This window comes from Narcine bancroftii, chromosome 4, assembly GCF_036971445.1.
Source record: "Narcine bancroftii isolate sNarBan1 chromosome 4, sNarBan1.hap1, whole genome shotgun sequence".
NCBI lineage: Eukaryota > Metazoa > Chordata > Chondrichthyes > Torpediniformes > Narcinidae > Narcine > Narcine bancroftii.
In genome coordinates this window covers 127,227,931-127,255,061 of record NC_091472.1, presented here as the reverse complement: position 1 = coordinate 127,255,061, position 27,131 = coordinate 127,227,931, and the positions used below count along the sequence as shown (strand labels likewise).

At 39.2% G+C, this 27,131-nt stretch overlaps 1 protein-coding gene across 3 annotated transcripts in view; it reads left to right on the top strand.

Moving 5' to 3' along the window:
• The window catches only part of LOC138761130 (rab5 GDP/GTP exchange factor-like), a 41,712-nt gene that overhangs the window by 8,495 nt on the left and 6,086 nt on the right, over positions 1 to 27,131 (top strand). For all 3 annotated transcript variants that reach the window (XM_069932786.1, XM_069932787.1, XM_069932788.1), the window contains exons 3-8: positions 12,588 to 12,742; positions 14,558 to 14,709; positions 15,579 to 15,648; positions 16,812 to 16,947; positions 18,373 to 18,464; positions 25,085 to 25,341. In XM_069932786.1, the coding sequence (XP_069788887.1) occupies positions 12,588 to 12,742; positions 14,558 to 14,709; positions 15,579 to 15,648; positions 16,812 to 16,947; positions 18,373 to 18,464; positions 25,085 to 25,341 (862 nt within the window). The remainder of the gene's footprint in view (positions 1 to 12,587; positions 12,743 to 14,557; positions 14,710 to 15,578; positions 15,649 to 16,811; positions 16,948 to 18,372; positions 18,465 to 25,084; positions 25,342 to 27,131) is intronic.

Below are 27,131 nucleotides of genomic sequence, written 5' to 3'. Positions count from 1 at the left end.
ACTTATTTAAAGTGTTACAGAAATTCAATCTGCCAGAAAAATATATTAACTGGTTTAGAGCATTATATAATGGACCGTTGGCAAAGGAAATGTATCGAACCAGTTCAAGCTAAGCAGATCAACTAGACAGGGATGTCCATTCTCCCCCTCATTGTTCCCCTTAACAATAGAACCATTGGCAGAGCTGATAAAAAAGGAAAATAAAATAAATGGGATTAAAAATAAAGGAGAAAGAGAATAAAATCATCTTATTTGCAGACGACATCATAGTATACCTAACAGAACCAGAGTAATCAATAAAAGAATTGCATAAGAAATATCGGGGTAGAAGGTCAACACAAATAAAAGCGAAGTGATGCCAATGAGTAATGCGGATTATACAGAACTTAAAAAAAATTTTAAAATCTCCATTTAAATGGCAAACACAAGCAATCCGATACCTAGGTATCAGGAGAGACAATAACTTAAACCACTTGTACAAGTTAAATTATCAGCCATTAATAAGGAAATTACAGAAAGACTTAAAACATTGGAAGGAATTACCGCTAACATTGATAGGGAGGGTGAACTGCATTAAAATGAACGTGTTCCCATGGATACAATACTTATTTCAAATGCTGCCAATTCTCTTAATGGAGAATTTTTTTGCTGAACTAAGGAGAATAATAAGGAAGTTCCTGTGGAAAGGGGGGAAATTGAGGGTAGTGCTAGATAAATTAACAGAGAGGTATAGTCAAGGTGGTTTGCAGTTACCAAACTTCAGAAATTATTACAGAGCTGCACAATTAAGGTACTTATCAGATTTTTACCAGACGAGAGAAAAGCTAGATTGGACTAAGAACTAGATAAAATAGGAGAGAAGGTACTGGAACATATACTTTATAAATGGGATGAAAAGCTGGTGCAATATAACAGTTCACTAGTATTAAATCATTTACTTAATATATGGAAGAAGATGCATGTAGAAAAGAAAAAAATTAAATGACCAAATACCAAAAATGCTATTGACGCAAAATCCACTAATCCCTTTTACAATAGACAACCTTTCCTTTAGAGAATGGGAGAGAAAAGGAATCAAGAGAATAGAAAATTGTTTTTTGGGAAAAAAATTTATGAACAGTTGAAGGACAAGTATGGAATAACTCACAGTACAGTGTTGGCATACCATCAACTGAAAGCTTATTTAAAGGACAAACTGGGAAACAGATTGAGATTACCAGAAGGAAGCAGCTTTGAATATGTGATTACAGACACAATGATAATTAAAAGATTTATAACAAATATGTACATTAAGCTACAAGGCAAGGAAAATGATGAAATAAAGTAGAAACCCAAACAAAAGTGGGAAAAGGACTTAAATATAAAGAACAAAACATGGGAAAAGTTATGTTCTGGAACTATGAAGAATATAATAAGTGCAAGTTTACGTATGTTACAATGTAATTGGTTACACAGGGTATATATCACTCCTTAAAAATTAAAAGAATGGGATCGGATAGGTGTTTTCGATGTAAAAATGAAATGGGAACAATACATGCAATTTGGGCATGTTCATAAGTGAATACATTTTGAGAAGAACTAAACCAGATATTAAATAAAATCACAAAAAAAACAACATACCCAAAAATCCAGAAATTTTTCTTTTAAATAACATAAGAAGTAAAGAATTAGGTCTCAAATTGGATAAAGCACAAAAAAGATTCATTATGATAGCTTTAGCAGTAGCAAAAAATGTATAATGTCAACTTGGAAAATGGATGAGAGTCTGAGCACAGCAATGGTACATGGAAATGAATAAGTGTATTCCAATGGAAAAAAAATCACTTATAGTTTAAAAGACAAAGTTACATTGTTTGAAAAAATCTGGGAACCATACATGGAACATAACAGAAAGAGCCAGCCTCGGACCTCCACCAACTAAAATGATGAGATAAACACGATCAGATTTAATGTGTACAAGTAGATGGCAGGTCTTTTTTGTTTGTTTTCCTTTTGTATAAAGATGTTGTTTTATTGTATTTTATAGATTCAATATTTACTGTTTATGGAGGGGGTGGGAAGGGGGAGAGGGAGGGATGGGGGAAAAAGAGAAAATGTCACTGTGTATATTTAAAGAGATGCATCTGTAAATATTTTGGTTGATATGGTTCATAGTGCGATAAATAAAGAATTACAAAAAAACACTAAGGATTGAGAAGGCTTAAGCCATCATATAACCATTTACGGAGCGGAAACAGGCCATGTTGGCCTTTCGAGTCCGCACCGGTTCACTGATTTTGTGTGTCCCGTTCTTCTTCTTAACGATCCCAATATCTCTTGAAAACCAAGGGTCCATACACCTTCCGTACATCTTACCTGTAATTCAGATCTTTGAAATCTTGGCTTCCTATCATAAACCATGCTCCTGATCCACTGACTCCATCTGGGAACTATCCTTCCTTAAACCTTGCTTCTAAGCTGGACTTGCACAGATCGATTTGCCTTTAACTCCTGCAATTGGATTAAGGGATTTTTTTTTTTACTTTATCATCCATGTTTATGTGGGCTTTTATCTGTCCTTGCCTTCTAGCTGTTCATCTTTGTTTCTGGTCTCTGCTCACTTCCCATTTTAATTGCTCTCTCTGCATAAGTAGCATCCAAGGCGCTAAGCTCCGGATTCTTTAAGTCCCGCTGTTGTTCCTCTTTTTAAAAAGCTCCTTGAAGTTAGCTCTTCAGCTTTGGTCATCTGCCCTTTTATTGTGTGGCTTATTGTCATTTGCATCAAAAGTTTTGCCAAGTTAAAGAAGCTTTGTTGACACGAGGCTAAACATTGCTCCAGTTATTTATCTACCTACTGTTTGACAGTATCGTCCAGTCGAAAGTGTTTATACATCCAAAGTTTAAGGTAATGTAAAACTTCATTATAAAATGTTTTGGATGTTAAGCAAGTGAAGTAGGGGCCTCGTGAAGTGGTCAGTGTTAGTGGATCTTCAAGGAGCATGCGTAATTAAATATTGCACTGAATCACACAGTTACCTGGCAAGTGACTATACTTTGTGTGCATTTTCTTGCAAGTGTATTTTACTCCAAATATTTTTTGTTTATTTTGGACACCTTAAAAAAAATTTTAGGCTTCAGTAGCAGCTCATTTAGATATCTTTTGAGGGAAATTTGTAAAATGTTTCATTTTGTGACGAAAAGTCAACAATGTCAACTTTGGGAAATCCCGAGTTTTTCCCCTTCACCAGCTGTCAATTTTCTGGTTTTGTTTTTTTCCTAACTATTCTAAGTTTTAGTTTGTGATTTGAGGTTCACCGTGGTGGAACTGCTTGTTAGTAAAGAGCACACTTGACCTCTTTCATAAGGGGTTGTAGGTGTCATTTGGAAGACCAGTATTTACTGCCCAACCCTTCATTGCCTATGAGAAGGTGAGCTGTCTTTTTAAAATTTAAATTTGGGTACAACACGGTAACAGGCCATTTTAGCCCACGAGTCTGTGCTGCCCAGTTTACACCCAATTAACCTACACCCCTAATACGTTTTGAATGGTGGGAAGAATCTGGACCCCCTGGGGAAAACCCATGCAGGCATGGGGAGAACGTTCAAACTCCTTGCAGACTGCATGGGATTCGAACCCCAGTTCCGATCGCTGGCGCTGTAAAGGTGTTGTGATAACTACTATGCCAACTGTGACTGTTGAACAGCTGTCAGCTCACTATCAAAGGTTTTCCCACAAGGTGGTTTAGAGGAGTTCTAGGAAATAAACTCATTGATGAACAAACAGTGCAGGAGTTGGAAGGGTACTTGCAAGAGGTAGTATTCCTAGGAGCTTGCTGTCTTTATCATTCGTGATGGTAAAACTTGCAGGTTAGGCAAGTGCTGTGGGAGCACCCTGGGCAATAACTGTAGTGGATTTGTCTTGTGGTGGTGGAAGAAGTGCATTTCCTGGGAGGTTTGCTCTTTTTTTTTAATGCCTCTGTCCCTGGTGTTCCAGTGATATGTTTTACTTCCTCTCTATTTTGCTCTCCTTAAAGCCCCTCTTTAATCCATCCAAGCTTCTAGTCACCCACTCTGACTCTGTTAATTTTTCTCACTTGATCTGTATTGCCAAAACTTATTTGTTGTGAAACCCATTTCACCCACTAAAGTGGATTTTCTGGTTTACATAGAGCACAAACTAAAATACTGGGATTTACACCATACTGAGTTGGATATTGAAGAAATATTTGCAATGTGATCCCCTTTTGTAATTTCTTTTCTTTTTGAAAATTTTATTTAAAAGTTTTCCATACATGTAATCACAACCAAATATAAAGTGTAATGATCAAATGTTAATATCAAATCCATTACATGATTATATAAACCCCAACCTCCTCCCCCCTCCAAACAAACTGCAAGAAATGGAAAGAAATTAAATGAAAGCAAAAAAAGACATAGAAAGAGAGGTAAGAAAATGAGAATAAAACCTGGTTGCTGGAGGGTCCCCCTCACCTCACGGCATTAGTCATTTATCTTTAAATACATCCAAGGAATTTAGTGGTTTGAGGCTTAAGGAAAAGGTCTATAAATTAATTCTCTCAATTTGTAAATATGGGTGCCAAATTTTCAAAAATACATCATACTTATTTCTCAGATTATAAGTGATCTTCTCCAAAGAAACGCAGCTATGGTTCTCTGCGTTCCAACACTCTGTACCTAGGTGGAAGTCCAATTTCCATGTTACTACTATACATTTTCTTGCTTCTGCTAAGGCAATCTTTAAAACTTATTTTGATATTTATATAATTTCAATTTCAGTCTTATCCCTTCAGTATTACCTAATAAAAATAACATGGGGTTTTGTGGAAATTTAATTCCCATAAACTGTCCTAAATGAATTGCCAAGTTTGACCAAAAAGGTCTTTCACTTTGAGGCAAGACTAAGTAGAATATAAAAATGTGCCTACCTCCTGACCACATCGAAAACACTGATCAGATAAATCTGACCAACTTATTTAACTAAGGTATAATTGATGTAAAACAAATTATATTGAACTAACCTATATCTAACATTTATAGTGTATCTCATACTATCTCAGCACAAATCTGACCAATTTATTTAATCGATGTTAGTATTTAAATCTGTCTCCCAATGTTATCTAGACTGATGCATCCCCTGTTTAAAAGTCCCCTTCTGCATCAAGAAATTTAATTCAGCTATGAATCTACTATATATTAACAATTCTATGTCACCACATTTCGATAATAGCATTGTTGGACCCAGTTTATCTCTTAAATAAACCCGTACTTGATAATAACAAAAAAGGTTATTAATTTGTATCCTAAACTTATTTTTTAATTGTTAAAATGACATTAAATTTCTTCCTTCAAAACAATCTTCTATATTTCTAATTCTTTTACGTGACCAAATATTTAAAAATTGATTATCCATTGAAAATTGAATAAGTTGATTTTGTATCAGAGACATTTTAGATCAGACAGCAGTCCTTGTTCCAATTTCATCATTTACTTTACTCAAAATATTAATCAAATTTTTCATCAAGGGTACTTCCCTCTCCCTAGATAATAATTTTGATTCCCATTTATATATAAAATCTTCCAACTTCCTCTCTCCTATTTTATCAATTTCTATTTTAATCCATGTTGGTTTTACTTCCTCATCAAAAAAAAGATCAAAAATCTCAATTGAACAGCCTTATAATAATTTTTAATGTTTAGTCATTGCAAACTTCCTAACTCAAATTTCCATGTCAATTTGTCTAAAGAAACTCTCGACATCTTAACCTTCCAAAGAAAATTTCTAATATTTATTTAATTCTTTAAAACATTTGTGGTATCATTATTGGTAATGTTTGAAATAAATATTGTACCCTAGGCAATGTATTCATTTTGACAAAATTAATCCTATCTAATAATGTTATTGGCAACATCCTTCATTTATTCAAATCCTCACCAATTTTCTTAAGGTACATAATTCAATTTATATACTGTTATGAGCCCAGAGGACACCAAAATCCAGCAGTAATAGATATTCAACAAGATAAATGATTACTTGAACAAAAGTTGTTTTTAATTATCTTTAAGCATGAAAACAGGATCAAATTTAACTTGTTACTATTGACTTAACTAACCTAACTTAACCCCCTTCTAATTCTAAGCACGTGTATGTAATGTGTGTGTAAGTTCAGAAAAGTTCTTTGATTCACAGTCCAATCTCACTTTTCATTCCAATTGATTGCAGGCAATTCTTGTATTGTGCACAGAAATTAACATTTATAAAGTTCACAAGGCTTTGGTACTTGAAAGGTAAATGGTTGCCACTCAGGAAAGTTCTTGTCAGTTTTCAGAGAGAGATTTGTTGTTCCTGGACACAGACTGATCCCTTTTAATCAGCCACGTCAGTGTCTTTCTGAACAAACTTGCCCCATCAGCGTTTTCCCAATGATAACCTTTTTCTTTCAGGTCACCACAGAGTTCCTTTTTGTTTCTCTTATTTTAAGTGAAACATTGGGCAGCCAGTCCTCTCCTCTTGTATGAAAAACGAGGGGTTTGACCAGGCTGAACTAAATACTCACAATTCATCTTCAAAATGAGGTTTTTCCACAAGCTTATTAGGTTGTCCTGTTCCAGTCCCAGCTGCTGCTGACTGTAAAACTGATCTCTCTCTCTCTTTCTCTAAGAGAAAAGCCTGTTTGACTCCCTCTCTGCTTGCAAAAACCACATGATTCTCTTAGAACAGCAAACAGCACTCCCAGACAGCCTTCGGCTCTGAACCTACTTCTCCGAGTTCTTTCATCATCTGTTGCTTTTCAAAACAACAATCCATTAGTGAAGTCTCTTGGTCACTCTCCTAACCTTTTGCAAAGGCTCTTGGAGCCATCCTGTCTAGCTTGAGCAGAGCTCCAGAATTTAAAATGAGATCTGTTTTGAAGTGTTTGTATGTGACTTACACTTAAAAAAAAAACTTGCCTCAATTTATCTCCCAAAAACATATCTATAATCTGTCACAATACATTCTCTAGCTTATTATTTACCCGTATACCTAAATATTTTATCCCATTCATCGACCATTTAAATTGGGTAACTTGTTGACACTTGATGTAATCCCCTATAGTGAGGGGCATAATTTCACTTTAATCCCAATTCACATTATAACCTAAAACTATATAAACCATATAACAATTACAATTATATTGTACCCTAGGAAATGTATTTGTTTTGACAAAATTAATCATACCTAATAATGTTATTGGCATCATCCTCCACTCAGCCACCATTGTCTGAGTGAAGAAGTTTCCTCTCATGTAACTTCTAAACTTTTGCCCCAACTCTTAACTCAGGACCATTTGTTTGAATCTCACCTACCCTCAAGGGAAAGAGTCTATTCACATCTACACTATCTATCCCCCTCATAATTTTAAAAACATCTATCAAATCCTCCCCCCCCCCCCCCCAACCTTCTATGCTTCAAGGAATAAAGACCTAATCTGCTCAATCTTTCTTTGAAATCTAGATTCTGAAATCCAGGGAACATTTTAGTAAATCTTCTCTGCACTCTCTCTACCTTATTGATGGCCTTCCTATAATTTGGGGACCAGAACTGTACACAGTATTCTAAATTTGGCCTCACCAATGCCTTGAATAGTCTCAACATCACTTCCCAACTCTTTATGCTTTGATTTATAAAGGACAGCATACCAAAAGCTTTCTTTACTACTCTATTCACATGAGATTTCATCTACAAACCTTGCCATACTCCTCCAATCTTAAATATAATTTGTGTAGCGAATCTATTGGTTCCATCAAGTAAATCAAAACATCATCAGCAAATAAATTAATTTTATATTATTCTTGATTAACCTTAAACCCTTTAATATCTGGATCAGATGGAATCAATTCTTCAAGGGGTTCAATCGCTAAGATAAATGAAGCAGGTGATAACGGGCATCCTTGCCTACTAGATCTGGTTAACAGAAACAATGTCAGAACCTGCCCATTAGCCTTAGAATTATTATATAAAGCTTTAATCTAGTGATTCCCAAAGTGGGTGTCACCTCCCACTGTTTGCTGTGGAAAGATCAAAGGGGGCTGTGATGGAAAAGGGGGCGTTCTGAACCTTCAGTTTGCTGAAAGGCTTAATGAAGAAGCCACTGCAGTAATTTTCTGTCCAGACTCGGGGTGGCAGTAGTGAACAAAATAAATGGCACCAAGGCGTTCTTGCGAGAGCTGATCTTGGTGGCCTCCATGTTGTATTGGCATCACTACCTCCCCTGCTCAAGCGCCACCACCAATCCCCCGCTCAGTGCCGCCACTAAGCCCCCCGCACTGTTGTATGGGGGAGTACTTGGGATGTGGCCTGGAGACCAATGGGGTGGCAGCCTGAAAAAGTTTGGGAACCACTGCTTTCACCCAATTTATAAATACTAGTCCCATCCCAAATCTCTCAAACAAATTAAACAAAAATCCCATTCTAATCTATCAAATGCTTTTTCTGCATCCAAAGCCACTGCCACTCCCCTCTTTTGTGCTAAATGTATTATACTAGTTAATTATCTGCAGATTTTCTCTCTTTCACAAATACTGTCTGATCCACATTTATCAATTTTTGGTAAAAACATCATCAATCTATTAGCTAAGATTTTTGCAATGATCTTGTAGCCTACATTTAACAAGGAAATTAGTCTATAAACGATGGTTTTAAAGGGTCTCTGTCTTTTTTTGGTATTACTGTTATCATCACAGTAGAGAATGTTTTCAGGAATGTATGTGTTACCATTACCTATCTTAATACCTCCATAAAAGGAGGTATTAAGTCTTTAAATTCTTTATAAAATTCAGGTGAGAAACCATCTTCTGGAGATTTATTACTTTGTAATGAGCTCAATGTTTCATCCACCTCCATTGATGCGAAAGGGGCATCCAACTCCCTTTGCTCTTGCAAAGTTATTAGTTACTTTGTTTGTGACAAAAATCTTCCATTTTATTATCATCTCTCTCTGACTCAGATTTATATAACTGAGTGTAAAATTATTTGAGTTTCATTAAGTAATCGCATTTGACTGTTTTAATTGCATTAATAGATCTTGAAACTTGTTCTGTTTTCAATTGCCAAGCAAGAATCTTGTGAGCCCTTTCACCTAACTCATAGTATCTCTGCTTAGTTTTCATTAATGCTTTCCCTGTTTGTATTTTTTTAATACTGAGGTTTCTTATTTATAAGCCGCTTACATTTTTCCTCGGAAACCCATCTTTGTAAGTCCTTTCCTAAACTTGTTATCACTTTTTTCCAGTTGATCCAATTCTTTCATATAGTCCTTCTAAATTTTAAAAGAATTATTTATCATTTGTCCCCTTAAATATGCTTTCATTGCATCCCATAAAATAAATTCATCATTAATCGAATTAGATTAGTCTGAAAGAAAATCTAAATTTGCCTTCTACAAAAATCTGGTCTTTTTAATAACATTGAATTAAATCTCCATCTATAAATGGATTGATCTTTAACATTGTAAATGTCATTAATAAAGGTGAATGATCAGATAAAATTCTTGCTTTATAGTCAACTTGATTGACTCTAGCTTGAAGATGTGCTGACATTAAAAATAGATCTATCTTTGAATAAGAATCATGCCTATTTAAATAAAAAGAGTAATCTCTCTCTTGGATGAATTCTTCTCTAAATATCTATTTAATTCAAATCTTTAATTAATGTTAAGGTGGTTTTTGCTGCCTTTGCTCTTGTTACTGTTCTAGTTGATCTATCTAAAACTGGATATAGACAAAAATTTAAATCCCAAGCTATTAAAATACTCTGATGTGGTCCTGCCAAATTGAGAAATGTTTCTTGTATAAATTTTTAATCATTCAGAGCTGGTGCATATACATTCAAAAAAGTCCAGAATTCTGAAAAAAAACTTGACCATGTACTATAACATATCTTCCTACAGGATCAGTCACTACATTTTGTATTATAACTTTTATTTAAACATATCCCACCCAGTCTCTTTTTAATTTCTGATGTTCTATTTCAGTTAAATGAGTCTCTTGTTTTAAAAAAAATGCTATATTCATTTTTTAATGTGTCAATATTATATTCCTCTTCACATGTCCATTCAGCCCATTAACATTAAATCTAAGAAAGCTCAATAAATTACTCATTAATGTTAACTTTTGTTCAAATCCAATGACCTTGCCCCTTCACCTCTCTCCCTGTACCTCCTTGGTCATCCAAATATGTATTGCATATGTGTTAAGGATCATCCTCCTAGGAAATCCAGATAGAAAAAGAAAGATAAATCATAGATAAATGATTTAACTTTATAACAGTAAAAATATTCCAAAATAAAATAAATAAATAACCCATTTAATGTTGTTTAAATAATATACAACATTATCTTCCTTCCCCCCCCCCCCCACCCCTTCCACTTTATGGGTTGTAGCACATGCCACAAATACACACAAGTTGATAGCGGTCACTCTGTAAAACCTCCAATTCCCCAGCCCTGCCAGATGTTTACCATGATCAATCTCGTCTATGCAAAAAGTAAAAAGTAAAGTACGCTAAATATTAAAACATTTTCAAACTTCCTCTTGCTGCCGAACTGGTAGCGTTTCAATAAATTCTTCCGTACATACATGACCTGTTTTTAAAAAAAACTTGTACTCTCCTCGCAGGAAAATATTCAAAGTAACTGGATGGCACAGAATAAACTGATAACCCTTTAGCCATGGGGCATGTTTCACCATGTTAAATGTTTTCCTTCTCTTCAACAACTCCAAACTTGTATCAGGACAGAAAGATATCTTCATTCCATGAAATTCCAATGGACCTTGGCCATCTTTAGCACCTTGTGCTGCTAGAGCCAATATTTTCTCTTTATCTTAATGTTGGAGACATTTTATAAGTATAGATCTTGTTTTCTGATCTGGAGGAGGTTGCGATCTCAAGTCTCTACGTGCCCTTTCAATTTCAATAATTTTTATTTATCTGGTCCAGGACCTCTGGAATTCATCCCTGGAAAAAAAAACTTATCGTGTGATCACCCTCCTCACCTTCTTTAAGACCAATGATTTTAATAATGTTTCTCCTACTAAAATTCTCTAGTAGATCAACTTTCTCCCAAGTTGCTTCTTTTCAGTGGCCCTTGCATCCATATCAGTCTTCACTTTCACCATTCTATCCTGTACATCTACCATATTGGCCTTCACAGTTTTGACTCTTTCATCCGCATGGTCTAATTTTCTTTGCAATTTCTATACAGTAACAAAATACTACTTCATTCGCTTATCTGAATTTTTTGTATTTGTTTTTATTTCCATCAGTTCTTTAAGTAATTAGGCATTTGTACATTCTTCCTCTTGTAGCATTTTAAGTTTCTTACCCTTGCCCTTATCTGTTTTAAAAAAAAAACAAACTTTCATCTGTCTTGTCTTCTTCTTTATCACTGGCCTGTGAATCAGACACAGAAATCTCTTGTTCCTGTATATATCAGAGCCAGCAGAAACACTGCTGGCTCCAGTGACATCTTTGAGCTCTTCCGGTCTGTGCATGCACATTTCCCCGTGCATGAGCAGTTCGACTTCTTCCACAATGCCATCACCCTGGAGAGACGGTTGTGATGGCGCTGTGGAGTGTCGAACGACCCCTATAGGGCCACGACTTGCCTTTGGATGAGCTGTCAACTCACCCCCTGGATCCATGGAAATGGTAGGCCTTTTTTCTTTAACTTGTCGTTGTCCTGTCTGTGTTCGTGACGGCTAAAACATTGTAAAAGGATTCTGAAGCAGTTTTTAATAAGTTTGGTTAACTACACTTTACCTAATTAGCACTTTTTACTAATTTCCGGGAGAGTTGGAATTGTATATCCTGACTCTACAACATCACTTGAATTCCCCCACGTCTTGTAATTGAATTGAATAGCACTGAAATATTTGTAAGTGCAGAAAGTTTGCTTTGATTTTTGGAGGCAAATTGCATTGCCAATGTAAAAAGTATCAATTAAACATGAAGCTGAGGCAGTGACTAACTTGTCACAAGAGGACTGACAGAGTACTAGCCGTCATGAGATTTAAATCACATATCCTGTTTCCTACGTGTATGTAGCTATCTTGAAGGAGAAAGAATTTCCATGGGTATGTCCCCACATGGGTTTTCACCTGTTCCACAGTTATCTATTTGTCATCCCCTCCCATTGCTGGTGTGAGTTGGTTGGATCTAATAGTGATATCATTCAGGGATTTCAAATTGGGTACAGCACAATTTTTTTATTAAAAATTACATTTACTGAGATACTTTTGCCTGTTTGTATCACTTTCATGAAAAGAAAGGAGATCTCGGATTAGCAACGCATTGGCAGGAAGTGTGAAATACAACTCGTCTTCTGTTAGCTTTGAGTTTGCTGAAGTGGGTCCAAGAATCTGAATTTGGGACTTTTTTTCCAATGTGTGTAATTTCTAGCTTGCAGTTAGGAAGAAATCACTGAGTAAAAAAATTATTTTTTCTTGCCTTATTTTTTTCATGGTGTTTACTTCAGTATTTTAACCTGAGTCATTCTGGAGGCTCTATTGTTCACTTCTCCAAGGATGTGTAACTTACAGTTTCTTCATAGGATGAACAATGAAGGGCCCACAAGCTCCCTGGTTGCAGGGGCCACCAGCTTGCTGTTCAACTTTTCTAGGTTTGAGAAGAGGAGGAGCAGTGAGAAGGGCCGTCGAGTGAGCACAGTAAAGAAACTATTTGGCTACAAAACGACAACCAGTCAAGGTATGGTCCCAAAGCAAGCCGCAGTGCGTTCGGATAAAATGTTCTATCCCTACACCTGATGATGTGAGCAAAGTTTAATGTGGAGGGTTTTAAGGAATGCCTTAAATGAAAGATTTGGATTTGTCTTTCACAGCACTTTCAGGATGTCATAAAGTTCAGCCAATTAAATACTTGCCATGGTTGTGTTGGAAATATCCAATTTGAGCACAGCCAGCTCTCACAATCAAGTGAACCTTTAACACCACAGATTGTTTGTATTAGTGCCATAGTATCCAGCAGTGCACACATCCCTCTGTGCTGTGAGTCTGTTTTTCTTGATCAGGTTTTTAGAGTAAGACCTGACCCCCATTAGCTTCTGACTCCTCTCTATCAGTTGAGCCTCAGCAGACTCCTGCATCAAAGGGGGAATTAAGCCATTAGGCATAGAAAGGATGTGATAGGGTAGGTTCACCAGGATGTGCCTGGGATGGAGTAGTTCAGTTATCAGGGAAACTGGAGAAGCTAGTTCTGCTCCACCGAGAGTGGAGGAGGTTAAGAGGGAGTCACGATTGAGACATAAAATTGAGGAATATAGATAGATCAGACTGCAGGAAACCTTTATCCATACTGGATTTGGATAAGAGGGAAGAATTTTAGAGGGGACATGTGGGGGCATCTTCTTCAGTGGAAAGTACTTGGAATGCACTTCCTGAGAGTGATTGGGCTGGGTCACTGTCAGAAATACCTGAAAGAAGACAGGAATTATCTGGGCATCGAAGGCTATGGACCTAGTTTAAGAAGGGGCCCACTGGTCAGTGTGCATGTTTTGCCCATTGGACTGTTTTCATGCTGTATGATATGTATGCTTATCCTCTGAGATAGTTATTGGGAATCACTATCTCAGAGGATCTTTCCTGGACCCAACACACTTATAGGATTGTGAAGAAAGCATGTCAGCACCTCTACTTCCTCAGGAGTTTGTGGAAGCTTAGTATGACACCAGCAACCCAAAAATTTTAAAAGATGTCTGGTGGCTGCATCATGGTCTGGTATGGGGACACCAATACCCCTGAGTGTAAAGCCCTCCAAAAGGTAATGGACACAGCCCAGGATGTCACAGGCAAAACCCTCCCCACTGCAGGAAACGCTGCCATTGGAGGGCAGCAGAAATCATTAAGCATTCACACCGCCCAGACCCAGCACACTCTCTGTTCTCACTGCTACCATCAGGAAAGAGGTCTAGGTGTCACTTAAAAGCTGTTTCCGCCCATAGATGTAACCTAATTTGCTGACTACTGCCAGCATTTTTTTGCTTTCCTTAAAAAAAAATTCCTTAACCAATAATTATTTGTAAGAATTTGTGGCTGTTCCAGTATTGTATCCTGAAGTTGTTTGCCAAACAAAGCTGGCACCACCAGGTTCAGGAACAGCTGCTACCCCTCCACCATCAGACTTCTCAACAATAAACTCAATCAGGGACTCATTTAAGGACTCTTGTGCATTTTATTGATTTAAAAAAAAAATTATTTCTATATTGCACAGTTTATTTACATTTGTTATCTGTTTGCAGTTCTTTATTTATTTACATGCACTACCAATAAGTGGTAATTCTCCTCCACCCACAGAAAAAAGAATCTCAAGGTTGAATGTGACGTCATGTATGTACTTGGACATTAAATCTGAAAGCTGAATCTGATGTTTTCATGCAAGCCTATGGTTGGGACAGACTGCTGAATTCTCACGTTGCCTGTTACTCTTCTAGATATGAAAGGGCTTTGATGAATGTGTTTCTATTAGATCTCAATCTCTAACCTCTGTCCCTGCTGTTTATCCTAGAGATCCAGCAATTCCCAGTCATCAGCCTTCCAGCGTCCACACCAGTGCATTCTGGCGATTTCACAGATTTTCTAAAATCATTGCGGAAGCCCTCTATTCAGATTGTCCAGAAACGCTGCATTCAATTTATTGAGCATCTTCAGACACAGCAGGTAATGAAGAACTTTGTCAATCCCTGGCTCGTGTTTAATCTTCTGCTTTCTCACTTCTCAGTCACCTTCTCCATGCTGCACATACTGTGGTGCTGAAGAGCTTGCGCTGCTTGTGTGGAATGAACACATTTATTCCTCGGTGTTCACAGTTTAAGTTGATGTGCTAGAGAAGTGCCATGCTTGGTAGAACCATGACTGAGCAGGTGGCACTGGATTACACTGTCAACGCTCCAGTCATCTCTTAGAACTGATTCCACCTGTATTGAATTCGTCCATCGTTATTGAATGAAGATCTACCAGGACCAATGCCTGAAGAGGGCGCACAAAATCAGTGACCCGGTGCGGACTCGAAAGGCCAACATGGCCTGTTTCCACTCCGTAAATGGTTATATGGTTATGGTTATGTTTGAGAATGGGCTATAGGTTGAATTCATTTCCAAATGACCACTTAAAAGCAGGACAATTTTCCATGTTATTGGGGTAGGAGCTGTTGTAATACTAGAACCATGTGGAGCACAACTGCTACAAGATCATTGGTAAAACAGCTGAAGACAGCTGGCTCTACAGCTGGGAATGTTGTCTTTATTCTCCCTGGTACACTCTGTTTCTTTCTCACCTGGAACAAGCATAATTGGCTGAAAATTGGCTTCTGTGAAGTTGGGAACTGAAGAAGGAGGCAAAAGATGGACTGACCACTTGACATATCTGGGAAAATGTAGCTCAAAACTGGTTTCGCCCTAAATTATGGCCGAGGTGCTGGCTCTGGGGATTTAAGGAATTTTGATGTTGTGAGATGGCTTATGGGATGAGTTGAAATGTGGGGCCTGGAATTTTCTTTCCCACACAGTTGATAATATTTTGTCTTCCAGGATTTGACTGTCCAGGCACAGTCTGAGCTAGCACATGACTTTTACCAGAACATTGCTGTACACTTCAATGGTGAGTGCACAAGTTTTACACAAAGAGATCAGTGAACGGCAAGAAGCCATTTCTAATTTTTATATTTGAGAGGAGGAAAGTAGATGAAATTTTAGATGAAAGGAAATCCCTCTGCACCAATAGGGTTACTGCCTTCTCTTTTTGACTGGGCCAAATCACAGGAATGTGTAGCTTTCAACAGTTGGCAAGGAGATGCAGGCATGTAGGATACAGGCTGTGTGCAGAGAGCATTGATCATATCTTTATCCTACTCTCATCTACTTAGTTGTCACTAGTATAGTCCTCTCCTGGAGAGCTATAACAAGCTCTTTTTTGGGTATGTGCACTCTCAGACCAAAGGCTTTCCCAGCAGTGAATGTTTGGATTTCATTGAGACTTTGAATGGAACCCCCATGACACTTAAATGAGTGGATATTATACCTGATACACTCGAGTACTCTGACAGTGGCGGGAGAAGGGAAGGGCAGGTGGCTGTCAACTTCCACTTCCTGCTGGTTTGTTTTATTTTCCTCTCAACCAGAATTGTGCTCAATTTTGAATTATAACAGTAATTATTGATCACAGTGAAGTAACATATTCCTGTTGCAACTCCATTTGGTAAGTCTGGATCCCAACAGTTTATCTTGTTTCTGTAATGGTGGGATAATATTTTTGAGGAATTGGTGGCTGAGGATTAGCTCTCGGGTTAACACATTGTGCATTGATGCTGAAAGCGCTGCCCTGTGGCAGTTTAAGGAACTGGGAAGCAATGAGATGCTGACCACCTCATCTTGCCAGTTGGCAAAGTGTCAGCACAGCTAACTCATGTCAGCACAGTGATCTGCTCTGAGCTGCTGAATATTAGTCTTGAATGGCAGGTACTCTTCTGGTGCAGAAGTTGTGTTTGCAAGTCAGGAGTTAATGTAGGGAGTCCAGAGAGTAGCAGAAAAAGACATGAATAGGAAGGGACGGTTCAACTGGTGACATCATTTTGACAGGCAGAAGAATCTCTCCTTAAGTTTAGGTCATTTGATCCATTGTGGCGAGTCAGTACTCGCTGGAGCCATTGAATTGTAGAGGTTCTTGGTCCCTGTATTACTAGGAGTGGGGGAATTGGGATGTTCCTGTCTTTATTGGAACTGTGAAGCTCTTGACCATGACCCCTCGGTTTCCTTTTGATGCAGGTTTGTCATCTGAGCAAAAGGATAGGATGATGGATAACATTGAGAAATTTATCATGACCCAGCTATATAAAACGGTGTTCTGCCCTGATAGCTCTGAGGATGAACACAAGGATTTAGCATTACAGCAGCGTATACGGTGAGTTTTGCTTTAAAAATACTTTGGTTTTAGATAGGAAGGTCCTGCAATCTTTTGATGCATTCCATGTAATAATTCAACAAAATTGAACACTAACCACAGTCCCTTGATCTAGAATATTGAACATTAGGAGCTCCATCCCAGGTTTAGACAGGATCTTTCCATTGGAGGCTTTGGCAATATGAAGGTGTCACTTTTTTGCCCAGAACCTGTAGGTATAGTAGGGAATACATTTACAAAGTGTTAAAAGAAATTCCTTGATGAAGAGCTCGGGCCCAAAATGTTGGTTATATAGCGTGGGCTCCTATGGACACTGCAGGACCTGCTGAGCTACTCCAGCACTTTTGTGTATTTAAAATGAAAGTGACCTTCTCTGGAGTTGGTTCATTGTTTAGGTCTGCTTTCTTTAACATTCGATTCTGCTTTAGTGGAAAGGTGTTGTGTCTAAGCCTTTGGGTACATCTTTTGATGTGCACACTTTCTCGGCTGCCTGTGTACCCCTATTGTGTTGAAATGTTGCACTTTCAGGCATCTTGGTCATGTTTTTAATGAGATCACTCTTTACCTGAGTCCCACTGACAGGTTGACTGATGCTACCTTTTCTATAAATGACTGTCCAAAACATTTACCCATGATGTTGTCACTTGTGAGTAAGTTGACATTTTGCCTATGAAAGGAGTGACTGCTCCAGTCACCAACACAAGTATCTCTCAGGAACTGGATGAAGTTCAGATCTAGCTTTTATTACTTAGTCCTTTATTCTATGTTTAAGGTGTCATTTCTCCATCTGACCATTCGTAACTTCCTCATCCCATAGAAGTTTGGCTGAGATCTTTATCACTTCCCTGATAACTTCAGTCTCTACCTTCACTCCTGTGATATCTTTCTGTTGGCTCTGCTTTGACTCCCAGCTCTGACCGTTTCCCATTCTCCTATGCCCATTGTGCACTGCAGATGTGATTATTGATAAAAAATCTCACTGTCTGGTCTCTGTTACTCTCTGTATTTGGTCTGGTCTTCCACATTTCTCCCAATGCTCTTCAAATTTTTTTTTTTAAAAAAACATTGGTTTTGCATTTGACTGCCTCACCAACCTTTGATTCTCCTCCAGTCTTTGTCCCTCAACTTCCCAAGTAGGCTTTGGACTTTCCCAGCACCTTCTTTGGAGCTCAGCACCTCCTGCCCACCCTCCATGGAAGTGTCAGTAGATGGGTCCATGTTGAGATTGGTGTTGGTATGAGGGATATTGGACATCCCCTGAGTTCGAGGGTAAGGAGTAGTGATTAAATGAATGATCTGTGTACATTGTAGAAATGGACTGACTGTGATTAATGCAATGCTTTAAGCCCAAAACCAACTGATGGAATTCTGACCATAGCCTATCTCCAGTGGAAGTTGAAATCAACACTTTCTTTGTGCTTGCAGGGCTCTTCACTGGGTGACGCCTGAAATGCTTCGAGTTCCCCTTGATGAGAGCAAGCCAGAGGTCACTGAGCAACTTGTGTCCTCTATCACAGGTCAGTGCCTAGGATAGGGTAAGGCTCTTTCACATGACTATGTTGCACATTGTGGCAGGGAACCCAGGTAGCTGTGAAATGCTCGGTGATGTCTCTAACACATAGGGTTTCCAATGTTGCCATCCTTCAGTTTTGCCTAAATGGTGGGTGTTGGGTTCTATACACTGCTCAATTTTTGGTGTTGTAGAGGAAGGATATTTGGGCTGAATAATGCACAAAACCATCGTTATGATATTAATTTCATCTTTCTTAATTAACTGTCGTCATCTATTGCATGCTACTTTCCAATAAGATGTAGACTTCTAAGCAACAACACCTCAGTTCTGTGGGGATTGGATAATAGAAGTGACATCACACTGTTTTTGTTATTCTTGAGGGATAGGAGCACAGTTTCTTGAATACCAAAGATGTCAAGTTGTTTATGGTCTGAGCTTTTGCAGCTGTTGGTTTAAATATGACTTTTTATGGGAGTGGTTTTGTTTGCAAAGCTTTTATGTTGATGGAGAGTTTTGTTCATACAGCTACCTTTTGATTAACTGCTGCTTGTAGCTAACAATAAATTAGGAGGTATTTGTGAGGACTGGTTCTTGTTCATGTTTAGCTCTGCACAGTTCAGCGTTTTAGATTGTTTTAGTGTGGCTTGGCTTGTGTGGGTCGGGAATTGATAATGAGACCATGAGACATTGGAGTCCTCCTTTGGCTTGGCTTCGTGGACGAAGATTTATGGAGGGGTAGTAGTGATAGGCTAATCGCCCCATCAAGTCTGCCCCACTATTTAATCACGAGCTGAAACACTTTCCCATTCAGCACCACTGCCCAGCCTTCTCCCCATAGCCTTTGATGCTCTGGTTAATCAAGAACTGATCAATCTCTGCCATTTGTACACACAGCAACTGCCTGTGTCAACAAATTCCACAGATTTTCCACATCTGCCTGAAGAAATTCCTCCATCTCTGTTCTAAGCGGATGCCCTTCAATCCAGAAGTTGTGCCCTCTTGTCCTAGACTCTCCCAACATGAGAAACAACCTTTCTACATCGAACATTTGAAATATTTCCATGAGATCCCCTCATTCTCCAAAATTTCAATGAGTACAGGCCAAGAGCTGTCAAGTGCTCCTCACATTACATCCCTTTCATTCGTGGAGTCATCTTTGTGAGCCTCCTCTAAACCCTCTCTAATGTCAGCACAGCCTTTTCCTTTTAATGAGGATGCCAAAACTATTCACAATACTCCAAGTGAGGTCTCACCAGGACCTTGTAAATCCTCAACATCACATCCTTGCTCTTGTATTCTATTCCTCTTGACATAAATGCCAGCATTTCATTTGACTTCTTCAGCACTGAGTGCACATTTACTTTCAGGTTATCCTGCACAAGGACTCCCAGTTTCCTTTGTGTCTGGGTATTTAAAATTTTCTCTCCATTTTAAAAAATAGTCTGCCCATGTTTGTTTTTCTACCAAAGTGCATGACTCTACACTTTCTGACATTATTTCATTTGCCACTTCTATGTCCATTCTCCTAGTCCATCCCAAGTTTTTCTGCACCATTCCTATAACCATATAACATTTTACAGTACGGAAACAGGCCATATCAACCCTTCAGACACAGACACAGGGTGCCCAATTAGCGGACTAGTTACGGACAGAACCAGTCCCCGTACAGTGGGTTGGGCGGAACGAACCAATCGGGTATGCATTCTGGCCGTGAACATCTCTTCGTCAGGGCTCCCTCCAACGTACCCACAGCCTCAAACGCCCTGCATACAAGGCAGAGGCCAGGGTCTGTTGACGAATTACTGCTATACCCTCCTCTGGGGTGCCCCAATTGTTCTGCAAATGTAAATCCCAATCTACTGATGATGGGTTATAGGGATGGCCTGGGCCATCCCATAGAAGGGGGGGCCATAGAACATAAGCAGGGGTTCGGGTACCTTCCCCTAGGTCCGCTTGGGAGGCCGGGGCATCTATCCCTTCAATCTCTACCATTACATCATACCAGATATTCCTGTCCCAATCATCAATTACATCAGGATCATCACCATTCCTTATCATGGCATGAATACGATGTGCATCGGGTTCTACCCCTTGCTTTTCCTTATCTGCACAGAGCTGCTGCCAAAGTTTAATATTAAGGCAGATCGTTTGGACGTGCTTATCCCATTCTTCGACTCAGTCCTGATTGGTGCGAACAATTTCGCTCATCATGGAACAGCTTCTATCTCCTCCTCTAGTTGCTCTCTCTTGTGCTGGGATTCTACTTCTCGCTGAACTAATTCTGCTTCACGCTGAACAGCGTGGCGTAAGGCTGTGGCCAGCAGCCAAAAACCGTCCGTCAGTGTCCCCTTTTTATCAGGAAATTTACTTTCTCGAAGGAGAGTGGCAACCCACTCTCCCAGAGGCGCAGTTGATGGATCTAACCTCTCATCCCAACTAATGGGTGGTCCCAACAAAGACAGGGTATTGGCCAACATGCCAAACCCATCGTCTTTGGAAGTCCATCCTGGAATCAAGAACTGCTCAGGGCTCACCTCTTTCTTTCGGCAAAACATCTTGAGACCAACCCTGCTTGCAGCGCCAATTGTTCTGGTAAACTTGTACGTCTCACTTTGTTCATTTTAGGTTGGTCAGTGTTCGAGCTACCGAAAGAAAACAGAGACACACGCCGAGAGCACTTCAGTTTATACAAATCTTTATTACTAAATCTAAAGCTGATTTCAAAGTACAATATACAAGTCCTTCCCAATTATACTTATCAACGCCTGGACTGGTCCCAACTGCCGAAGTGAGGCAACGACCGCACACTTGTAGTAGGTTGTTGGGGCGCCGGTAGCAGCTTCTCCACCTCCCCTGACCAGGACATTGGTTGAACTCTAGTTCTTCCTCTTGTTGAAAGACGTTTCCACCCCTCAGAGAGTCTGAAACTTCAGCAGCGGGACCATGGCTTATATTACTCAAAAATTGTTTACTTATAGCCCATAACCCTGAATAAATTATTTACTTATCTTCAAGGTCTCCTGACAGTCTGCGACCAACAAAAGACAACTGCATCTCTGGGCCCCATGGTGGAATTTAGATTATGTCTGCTTCATACATTATTCTCAAAGTAGGTTACTGATACTTAAACTTGTATAAGCAAAAGCATGGTCTAAATCCTCCATTACATATGTCCATTCTCCTAGTCCATCCCAAGTTTTTCTGCACCATCCCTATAACCATATAACATTTTACAGTACGGAAACAGGCCATATCAGCCCTTCTAGTCTGCACCAATTTACGTGAAACTCCACTAGTTCCACTACCCAGTCCCTTGCCCATAACCCTCCAACCCCCTCACATCCATGTACTCATCTAACCTCATCTTAAATGATAAAATTGTCCCTGCCGCAACTACCTCTTCCGGAAGATCATTCCACTCAGCCACCACTCTCTGAGTGAAGGAGCATCCTTTTATATTACTCCTAAAGTTTTGCCCCTTAACACTTATGACTCCTTGTTCCAATTTCCCCTACCCTCAGGGGAAAGAGGCTATTCACATCTACTCTATTTATTCCCTTCATAATTTTAAATACCCTCTCAACCTTCTACACTCCAATGAATAAAGTCCCAGTCTACCTAATTTCCTTAATACTACTTGCTCCTCCATCTACATCTGCAAACATGGCCACTGAGCCATTCATACATAATCCGAATCATTAATGTACAGCATAAAAAGAAGTGCCTCCAACACAGACCCCTGTGGACCACCACTAGCAAATGGCAGCCAACCAGAATATGAACCCTGTATTCCAACTCTTTGCTTCCTGCCAATCATCCAATGCTCTACCAACATTAGTATATTTCCTGTAATACCATGGGCTCTTAAGTCACCTCATGTGTGGCACCTTGTCAAAGGCCTGAAAATCGAAATTTACAGCATCCACTGCATCTCCTTTAACCAGCCTGCTTGTCATTTCTTCAAAGAATTCCAATAGATTTGTCAAGCAAGATTTCCCCTTTAGGAAACTATCCTGGCTTTGGCCTATCTTGTCATGTGCCTCCAAGTACTCTGTAACTTCATCCTTGACAATTGACTCCAACATCTTTTCAACCGGTGTTGTCAGGCTAACTAGTCCATTATTTCCTTTCTGCTGCCTCCCTCCCTTCTTGAATAGTGTGTTGACTTTTGTAATTTTTTCTCCCCCAGTTCTCTGGGACCATACCAGATTCCATTGATTCCTGAAAGTCCATTGATTCCTGAAAGATCATTACCTCAATTGCTACCGCTACTTCTTTCAGAGCCCAAGGGTGCATCTGGTCCACCCTTAGATCATGCAACTTTCTGGGTTTCTTCTCCCTTGAAATAGTAACAGCACTCACTTCCCTTCCTTGATACCCTTTGACATCTGGCACTGCTAAAGTCTTCCACAATGAAGTCTGATCTAAAATACTCATTTAGCTCTTCTGCCATTTTCTTGTCTCCCATTATTAATTCTCCAGGGTCATTTTCTAATGCTCCTATCCAGTACACCAGAACCTCTAGTGGGGTCATCAACGCTGCTCTTAAAAAGTCATCTTGAAGGCTTTCTACAAACTCTCTTGAGATCTAGGCTCAACCTGGTTTTCCTAATCTACTTGCATGTTAAAAACTCCCTTGACTACAATAATAATGCACTTCTGACCTGCCTTTTCTATCTGCTGCAGCAAATTTTTGTCCACATCATGGCTACTTTTTGGAGATCTGTATATAATAGCTAATAGTGTATTTTTACCCTTGCCATTTCTTAACTCAACCCACCATGATTCTATATCTTCAAATCCCATATAACTTATTTCTAATGATTTATTATGTTGTTGCCCATGACCTATCCTTTAGAAACCCTTTGTATTCTTGGACATTTAGCTCCCAACGACATCCATCCTTTAGCCATGACTCCAGGAAGGCCACATCATACCTGCCAATTTGTAGCTGTACTACAAGGTCATACACTTTATTTCTTGTGCTGTGTGCATTTAAATACAAAACTTGTAACCCTTTATTTGTTGCATTTGACTCTGTGTACCCGTTGCATTGCAATGCATCCCTATGGCTGCAATTTTGGACTATCTGATCTGCTCCAGGTAGACCCAGTGATCCAAATAATGGTGTGCAAGCCTTCTGGCAAGGAATAAAGGACGGTGGAATGTTAAATTTAATTTAAAAAAAATTTAGACATCTAGCACGGTTACAGGCTATTTCGGCCCACGAGTCTGTGCTGCCCAATTACTGTACACCCAATTAACCTACAGCCCCTGGTACGTTTCGAATGGTGGGAGGAAACTGGAGCTCCTGGGGAAAACCCATGCAGACACACGGATAACGTACAAACTCCTCACAGTATGGGATTTGAAACTGGCGCTGTAAAGGCATTGCACTAACTGCTACACCAAACGTGCCTCCATGCTAGGAGACATTCTGCTTTTTGAAATTGCAGACGTGGTTACAAATCACTATTTGCAACCGGAATACACATGATTGGGCATTTCTCTAGTTAGTCACTCCTGAAGCCTACCACTTCTGTATGACTGGGATTGAATTTCCCACCATACATGTTTGTATGCATCCTCCATTCTACATTTTACTGGAGAAGTCTTCCTCTTATTGGGGGACTTTGCTGTCATGTTTTAAATCATGAGTTCTCTGTGCTGCCGATTATAGGAACTTTTACATAGAATTTAGACCGCTTGTGTAGGATGCTGTTTAATTAGACTTTTTAAAAAATATTGTCTACTGTGAATCCTAAACCCACTCCTAACTTGTGGTTCACTCAGTGATGCCATAGAGAGTTTTGAAATGACAGGTATCTGCCACCTAAGTCCAAGTGACAGATTGGAATATAATTGAGGTGTACATTTGGTTTCTATATAGAAAACCAGGTGTCCTGAAATGAGCTACAGACTAGGTCCAATTGCATTCGGGCATAGAACATTGCAGCACAGTATAGGCCCTTCAGCCCACTGTTGATGAGTTCAGATATTTATTTGATAATGCACATTTATTATTGAATATTTATTTTCTGTACTCCACAATCATTTTATTTATATTTTTCTTTGTTTACATTTCTCTCTTGAGTACTTTTTTTGCACAACCAGTAAGTAGAAATTCTGCCTAGCTCGCAGGAAGAATCATCTCAGGGTTGTATGTGTTGTCATGTATGTACAGGTACTTTCCAACTTGCAACCTATGTGACTTGCATCCATCTGCACTTGCGACCTAATTTTAAAAAAAAATGTATATAGGAAAAAATATAATAATGTTTATGTTGTATTTCACAAGCTGTAACAGGGATATGGGGCATGTAAGAGCCAAAATGTGTGTACTTACCTTGTTGGTCATTGACCCCGGGACGCCGTCTAACAAGGTAGGTATGCACATTTTGGCTCTTACATGCCCTGTATCCTTGTTATAATTTGTCAAATACAACATTTGATTTAAAAAGTTTGCTTTAAGACTTTGGCATTCCACATGCGTGGGGAAAATTCCGACTTGAGTCCATTTCGAGATATGACCGATCCTTTCGTCGTAAGTTGGTGAGTACTTATACTTCAACAATAAATCTGAACTTTAAAAAAATATATATATTTTCTTTCTTAAAACATTAGCAATCGTTAAGATGGATTCAAAGCGAGCTCCACTGGATAAGCTGGCCTGTATCTCAAAATGCAGCCGGCACATTTTTTCTGCAATCCAGACCTCCAATGACAGGCCAGCGGCTGCAGATGACTTTCTCTCCAGCTTGATTCATGTGGTGCTGAAGGTGAACCCTCCCCGGCTGCATTCCAACATCCAGTATATTATCCGCTTTTGCCACCCCAAGCGACTGCTGACAGGCGAGGCAGGTTACTACTTTACCAATCTGGTAAGTGGCAGCTTCTGCTCATTTGACTAATATTCTGATGCATTGAGCAGAGTGAGTGGAGTAAGCCCAGTTGAAAACATGGGAGCATTGATGACTTGTTAACAGCGGTTATTTTTTGTCACTGAGTAATTTATTGAATTTGTTTTTTGGGTGTAAATTATTTAAAGTTTTTTTAATCCTTTTCAAACAGCTTTCACTCTGTTACTGGGATCATTGTGTCTGGAGCAGAGCACTGCTCTCATTAGCCATTGGTGAACATTCCACCCAGATAAATGACCATTTAACACACATCAATGATTCCATCTCTCCTACTCCCACCTGGAGAAACTGTTTCAGACCATTGCCTTCAACTAACTACCATTTAAAGTGATCTCTCTGCAGTTGAGATCTGAGAGCATTGCTATTCCTGCACAGTGGATGGTATAATTCTCCAATACCTGTAGGCTCCATAACTTCTCCAAATGTTTGGGGCTGTTGTCCACTGGCTTGTTGTATCTCAATGGCTCTGCAGTAATTGGCATTTTACAAAATTTTGGCAAAAAAAAAGAAACTCATCTATTTGTGTGAATGCCCTTCAATGCCTCTGTGTGCATCCGATATTTTAGATCAATTGGGTGTAATGGGCCGAAGGGCCTTCTACTGTGCTGTATTGTTAAAATGGGGAAAAAAACCGGAATTCTTAGCTAAGTACTTCGACAAGGAGTTGTGTTTGAGATTGGGTGCTGACATTGCTGAGAGAATTTGAAATAAGTTCCCAGTTTCTAAAAGCTGCTAATTTGTAGTCTCCTGACCAGACCTTAAGCAGATCTGACTGTCTGATGGGATCACACTACAAATGATGTCCTACAAACCCTGAGCTGTTCTTTTGACTCTGGGTCTTGCTATTGCAGAACTACATCTTGTTGTTCACCAAAACACTCTATGGAAGATGTTTTTAATGCTTTCCTTGTGCTTGTAACTTGGTCTAAGATCAGTCTGAGAATCTGAGCTACAGTTGCCCTTAGCTTCTACTGTCACCCACACAAGAAATGATGCTCGGCTCAAAGATTTGTTTTCTTATAATGGGGAAGGAGACAGTTCAGCCTGTCATGCCACTCTCAGCAATTAATCCCACCAACCTGATTGTATCCTCAAAAGCTATTCTTCCACACCCTCCCCATTATATTTAAAAAAAAACACTAGGGGTATTTTATGGCGGCCAATTACTGGCCAATTGGTTTTGGGGGTGTGGGAGGAAATCGAAATGGTCAAGGAAAAATGAACACTGGACAGTGCAAACTCTACACGGACAGTGTCAAAGGTTAGAATTGAACCTGTCACCAGAGCAATGAAGCAGGAACACTACTTGTAGCCTCACTGTACTGTCCAGTTGTCACTGTTAATTCAGTGGCATATGCTAGTAACAGTTGTAAGCCAGTAGTTATTGCATAGTCAGGGGACAAATATCTGACAAATAGACACATGAATGAGTAACCGCGTGGTGATAGTTTTGGACTTCTCCAGCAAGAACCAATTGCTCACTTTTTCTATTATGTAAACTTCGATTTGGTAAATGTATTACACAGGGAAAGGGATCAATTTCTTGACACTTCTCCAACTTGTTTTTTTAAACTGGAGTTTGTGGAGGTTTGGTATGACACCAGAAATCCTGGCAAATTTCTACTGAGGTGTGCTGACTGGCTGCATCACAGTCTGGTATGGGAACACCAATACCCCGAGTGTAAAACCCTCCAAAAATAGTGCGGACATTACAGGCAAAACCCTCTCCACTATTGAGTACATCTACAGGG